The sequence below is a fragment of the Bombina bombina genome, unplaced genomic scaffold, assembly GCF_027579735.1.
Source record: "Bombina bombina isolate aBomBom1 unplaced genomic scaffold, aBomBom1.pri scaffold_673, whole genome shotgun sequence".
NCBI lineage: Eukaryota > Metazoa > Chordata > Amphibia > Anura > Bombinatoridae > Bombina > Bombina bombina.
Window position 1 is genome coordinate 65,555 of NW_026511040.1, and position 6,192 is coordinate 71,746.

Below are 6,192 nucleotides of genomic sequence, written 5' to 3' on the forward strand. Positions count from 1 at the left end.
ATCTACTGCATACAGTAATATTATTTGTCATACACTGAAAGATAATAGGTAGTTGTCAGTCTTTTTATAGCTCTCTTAGCATTATACTCTCACCCGTCTGGAGCTTATGGGTGGTAAATACGTGATAGTTCTGTGAGTCCCCACCACAAAATGGTGTATGCTGCTTAATCAAAGGTCCCTTAATGATAGGTAATCGCTGAAAAACATGGAAAAGACAAAGCGCAACAGGACTCAAGTGAAAAGATTTAATACACAGATAAAACTTTAAAAACAATAGGTATTTTGCGTACCAGATATTAAAAACAAAAATGCATATCAGACAGAATTGTCTTAAACGTTGAACAGGTTACCGCTTCAAGATGATTTAGGATTGCAGGATAATCGTCTTGTGCAAGCTGTCTTTTACTTGGTGCTGTGACGCTCCTCAGCAAATTCCTTCAAACAGCTTTGAATTCCGGTGTGTAAGGGAAGTCTTCAGCTGTGCGGTATCTGTTGTGTTCACCCGTAGGTGATTAATGATTCTACTCGACAGCCATTTCGTTCCCTAGGGTGGGAACTTTCTCAAGAGGTTGATCTTTTATTGGTGTAATGTGACCTCCTTAAATACCCAATGATTGGGTTTCACTTTTTTGCCGGTTCTTTCTGAATATGTGTACAAACAAATCTTCCCGGCACAACCCTTCATAATTTGAGACATATATATATATAAAGAGACATTTCATTATTCCCTAGAATCTACAAAGAGCGACCCGAACAGAATTCGCAATAACAGAGTGGATATTATCAATAATAAATGAATCAACAAATAATAATAAACAATAAAGTCACTAATATTAAAAATAGAAAAAATAACATAAAATAAAAACATTTTAAAAAATCCTAAAAATAACTACTCTAATCAAAGTGTTATGGATGTATGATATTCATCATAATTTTGTAATGTGTACAATGATATAGACATTCGTATATGTTTTGTATTTCCAAGATGAGAAATATATTGTGATATTTGTGAGATATTTGTGCTTTATATATTCTGTTAGGTGTTGTTTTGAGGAGGGGGGTGTCAGTTCAGGACTGGGCATCGGGCACACCATACCAGCTGGAAATTAGTACTTATCTGTTCAGGACGTCCAGGAGAATAGATTTCAGACCACGCAGCTATGATTCCAAAAGCTATTCTGTTTATTGCAAGTTGAAAGGCACTTTTTTATAGCCAAGAGTTACAGCATATAGATTTAACAAGTGACATATTCATAATAACATCATCTTACATAGTATTTCTATAAGAACAAAGAAACTCATAGAAAATATAATTGGAAGGAAAGGAGTGTTAGGGAGTCATTTCTACAGAAATACCAAACTTCAGATAACAGTAACTGGGCCTCCTAGCCCAGCACAAATCAAAGCCGTTTGACATCTTGTAGAGATAAAAATGCATCCAAGCACATCGTCAGGGCCATTCTCAGGGCTATTCTATCTATGCAAGTCTCCCTAACATCAGCATATTTCTCACTACATAATAAACCACTATAATTAAAGATTCATTAGACAAGATGGATGCCTAAGACAAAATGGCGGCGAAAAACAAGATGGCGCTAGTCATGCTAACAATTCGTAACATATTCAATGATGTCAATCTCTATAAACTTATTTTATATTTAAAGTTATAGTTCGTTATTTTTATTTTAAGAGTTATGAAAGAGAATCTTGGAATCTATTTTGCTCATTCTTTTCTATATTTGCACTTTTTGTGATACTAAGTAACTTTGGATGAGATCTTAAGAAAGAATATTTTGTTTAAATAAGTGGAGTAATATTTTGATACTATATTAGTACCTGCAATATAATGGTTACTAATGTTTATCTAGATATTTATATTTGTAACATATCTGTGAGACAACGTGTATATTAATGTGTTAACATATATAGACACTTTGACTTATAAATTTAAAAGGTTAGATCTCTTTATTTGAGCTTCAAAGTAATCACACAGATATTCTTTTTTTTATATAAATAAGAAACTTTTAGATTAAGAATGCCTGGATATCAAGATCTATGTTTAGGCCCTCTGGATGTAGGCTTTTTAAAGTATATATATATAGATTTTTGCATGGGATTTTTTGACCCTATGACAGCCAATGTAATCTGTATCTCAGATGTCATTTTTTACTCTAAGGGGTTAAATAGTTTAGGTCTCACTAACTCAGACAAGACCCATTCTAAAGTTTCCCATAAACTCAGTTCCTTCTACTCAATGTTTTTCTAACACTGATATGAAAGAGCACCATTGAAACATGGGCATTAACAGGAATTGCATTTCAGCCAATGAGCACTGGCAGGAAGTATTTATCAGCCAATGAGCATTAAAAGAACACTGATTGGCTAATATACATGTCTGTCAAAAGCACTGAGATAAGGGGGCAGTCTGCAGAGGTTTAGATACAAAATGTGCATTAATATAACTGTGTTGGTTGTGCAAAACTGGGAAATGGGTAATAAAGGGATTCCAATCTTTTTTTATACAATCTTTGTCTCCAATCTTAGTTTCCAAACTTTTCTCCCCCTCTGCTGTGTCTCAAACTCCTCCTCCCATGTTTACACTCCTCTCTCTTTCCACAGCCTCACACCTAACCTCAGACTCCAGATTTGCAAGCACAAGCCCACCAATCCCTCCCAACCACCAACCACCCTATTGTTTACCTTAATATATATATATATATATATATATACACACACCTAACAGTAATTATGTGCAGCTGTCACTAATAATCCAGGATAGAGAAACCACTTCAGACTCACAGCCTTTGTACTGACATTTTACCACATTCTTTTACACTTTTCCAAATCTCACTTGCTCAGTCACCACACAACCATGTCATCACTTGCTCTCAGTTCGGTCAGCCTTATATCAGACATATTTTTTCTCCCTTACCTTCTGTGTCCATTCCCTCTCCTTTAGATTGTAAGCTTGAGAGCCTTTCTACCTTAAGGCCACTTTGTGTTTAAAGTGAACTACTACTGACTGTGCTAAAGGGCAGGGCATTTCTCTTTTGTATAACTGAATTATCGCACCTACAACTGTTATTTACCCCAATATTGTACTTGTTTGTGTATTACTGTATCCCTGTGATGTTTTTTTATTCTTTGTATAGCGCTGCGTAATCTGCTGGCGCTTTATAAATAAATGATAATAATAATAATCTATCTTTTTAAACAATAAATATTTTCATATGTAATGCCCCTTTAAATTCGCATAGGTTTTACTTCACATTTTTCCAGCAGGAAAAACATTTTTAACCTGGTTAAAGGGACAATAAACCCAAAATTTTTCTTTCATGATTCAGACAGAGAATACAATTTTAAACAACATTCCAATTTACTTCTATTATCTAATTTGCTTCATTCTTTAGATATCCTTTGTTAACCAAATAGCAATGCACATGGGTGAGCCAATCACATGAGGCAAATATGTGCAGCCACCAATCAGTAGCTACTGAGCCTATCTAGATATGCTTTTCAGGAAAGAATATCAAAAGAATGAAGCAAATTTGATAATAGAAGTAAATTAGAAAGTTGTTTAAAATGGCATTCTCTATCTGAATCATGAAAGAAAACATGTGGGTTTAATGTCCCTTTAAATCTTATTATTTTATTTTAACAATAGACCATATTTGAGTACGTTTGCCATTAATAAACATGATTTTTCAGGTTTGGCTTAAAATAAAAAGACAAATAAACCTCAAGTCAAGTTATGAAACATTCACATGTTCAGTTATATAAAATAAATATTTAGATATTTGAAAAATATGAAATCTATATAACTCAACATTATATGAAATGATTAATAGCATGCACCATGTTTTGATATTAATAGTTACATCTAGTAAACATAGAAAACATCAACCATTGAAAGTAATAATGAGCAATACTTCATTAATTGGCCACCATATTTTACTTTTGCTTTGGGCACATATCCTTTACTTCCATGTAGGTCTGGAAAATCCCCTTGAAAAAAACTACTTGAAGAGTTATTGTAATGCAGATTTTTTCCCCTATGTATCAATTCTGTAATTTCCGTAGTTTTAATTCAAATATCAGATCTACTAATAGACTGGAGTTGCTTAGAAAACAAACAAAATATCACATGAGCTGCCATGCTGTGTTTACTACAAAATATTACACAGTTTGGTCAAATGTGAGAACCCCTAGACTAGCTCATAACTGTAGCTGATTCATTGGATTGGTGAATGTACTCTGGGTTGAGCAGTGCACCTCAAGTGTTCAAAGCAAGTTAGTTTTTGATTAGATAGCGAGACCAAACTTTCACCAAGGTGCTTATTAAAATATTAAACAACTACTACACTTGGTTTCATTGCTCTCTTACCCCTATCACCTTCTTGGCTACTGGGTTTAACTTGCAGTATTCCAGGAAGAGTTTGTGGTAATTTGGGCCTCTTAGACATTGATTCCAACTTGTTTTAGTCTGTACTCCATCTGATGCTGGGGAAGATGAGAGCCTGGCCAGGAAAACGGTTTGCTGTTTGTTAAAACTTTAGAAAATCAGGTACTTAGTAAGACCATTTTAAAATAAAGCTGATTCCTAACTTCAAAATTTTTAAGAAGATGTCATGCCGTGCTCCCTGTAAATCCTGGGTCTTTAATATAAAATATGTTGGTTTTTTTTGTCAGTCCCAGATAATCAAATGAATCAGTGTTTTTGTGTCCAATGTAATTTTTTTGAGGTCTCCAAAGTTTGAAACAGTGACTGATGATGTTATCATTTGAAGAGTATTTAAAAAAATAATAACAGTTAAATTGTCATTTTAATTTTACTAAAATGTCTCATCAATGCCATCTTTACATCTTTATTTTTTAAGCTGTAAATTAAAGGATTTAATATAGGGACAGCCGCTGTATTAAACAGGGATAATATTTTATTGGAGTCTAAGACATTTACAGACCTAGGTCTCATGTACTGGATGAGGAGCGTCACATAAAGAAGGATGACAACCGAAAGGTGGGAGGAGCATGTGTAGAAAACTTTACGCCTCCCAGTGTTGGAACGAATCCTCAAAATTGAATTAATAATAAATACATAGGAAGAAAATGTTAGCAAAAATGGGGGCAGACTCACAATCAAGACACCTTCAGCATAGAACAGAATCTCCAAAGCAGAGTTGTCACTACAAGAAATTTTCATAAATGGCATAATATCACAGAAAAAGTGATTGATTATATTAGTTTTATAACAGGAAATCTTTAACAACAAGACAAGATACGGTATAAGTTCTACAAACCCTACTGTCCAGCAGACTAAAGCCATCAGCCTACAAACTCTACCGTTCATGACCATGTGATAATGCAACGGTTTACAGACAGCAGCATAACGGTCATAACCCATAGCAGATAATATTAACAATTCCTGAGATGTAAAGCATGAAAAGATATATACTTGAGCCAGACAGTTTGAAAATGAAACTGTTTTGTCTCTAAATATATAGCTGGTTGGAATCATGTGAAGAGCGACTGTAGAGCAAGACATGTCAAGGATGGACAAGTTGGCAAGGAAAAAGTACATGGGGGTGTGCAGGTGATGGTCCAGGCAGACCAGGAGAAAAATGGTAATATTGCCACTTACAGTGAGAAGGTAGATGAGCAGAACCGTAATGAAGATCGGAGTCTGTAACGCGGGAACATCTGAAATTCCTTTAATAATAAAATAGGTCACTAAGCTATGATTTAACTGTTCCATATCATAGAAAATGAATAAATGATATCAGTACAAACATTTATTTAGATCACACTTTCAACAAGTTCCTTCAAGAAAACATTGTGCCTACAAAAGAGAAATAGCGATTAAAGCCAATAAAAATTAAACATAGTACAAACCAATGAATTAAGACTTTTTTTTAAAGCAAGACAAAAGTTATAACAATGCCTGAAAAACTATACATAAAGAATCACATTTAGTTCCATATACGTTTAACCAGAAATAAAATATATACAGTTTGCTATAATGGTTTATTTTAATATATATGGGTGGTAATAGATAAAATGTCTCTTCGAGAGAGGTTTTTTTTTCTATAGGTGAAACACGCAACGGTTCTGCTAATATGAAATGTGACACTTCTAGAATTTTGATAATTCCAAAAGTTTCCATATCTGAGAATACACCTGCTGGGCATGCCTGAT

The 6,192-nt window shown here is 34.0% G+C and overlaps 1 protein-coding gene across 1 annotated transcript; it reads right to left on the reverse strand.

The window, feature by feature from the left end:
- Positions 1-4,810: 4,810 nt before the first annotated feature.
- On the reverse strand, positions 4,811-5,752 carry LOC128643573 (olfactory receptor 1019-like). The gene has a single exon (XM_053696414.1). The coding sequence runs from the start codon at positions 5,750-5,752 to the stop codon at positions 4,811-4,813; it is 942 nt and encodes a 313-aa protein (XP_053552389.1).
- Between the last annotated feature and the right edge of the window lie 440 nt (positions 5,753-6,192).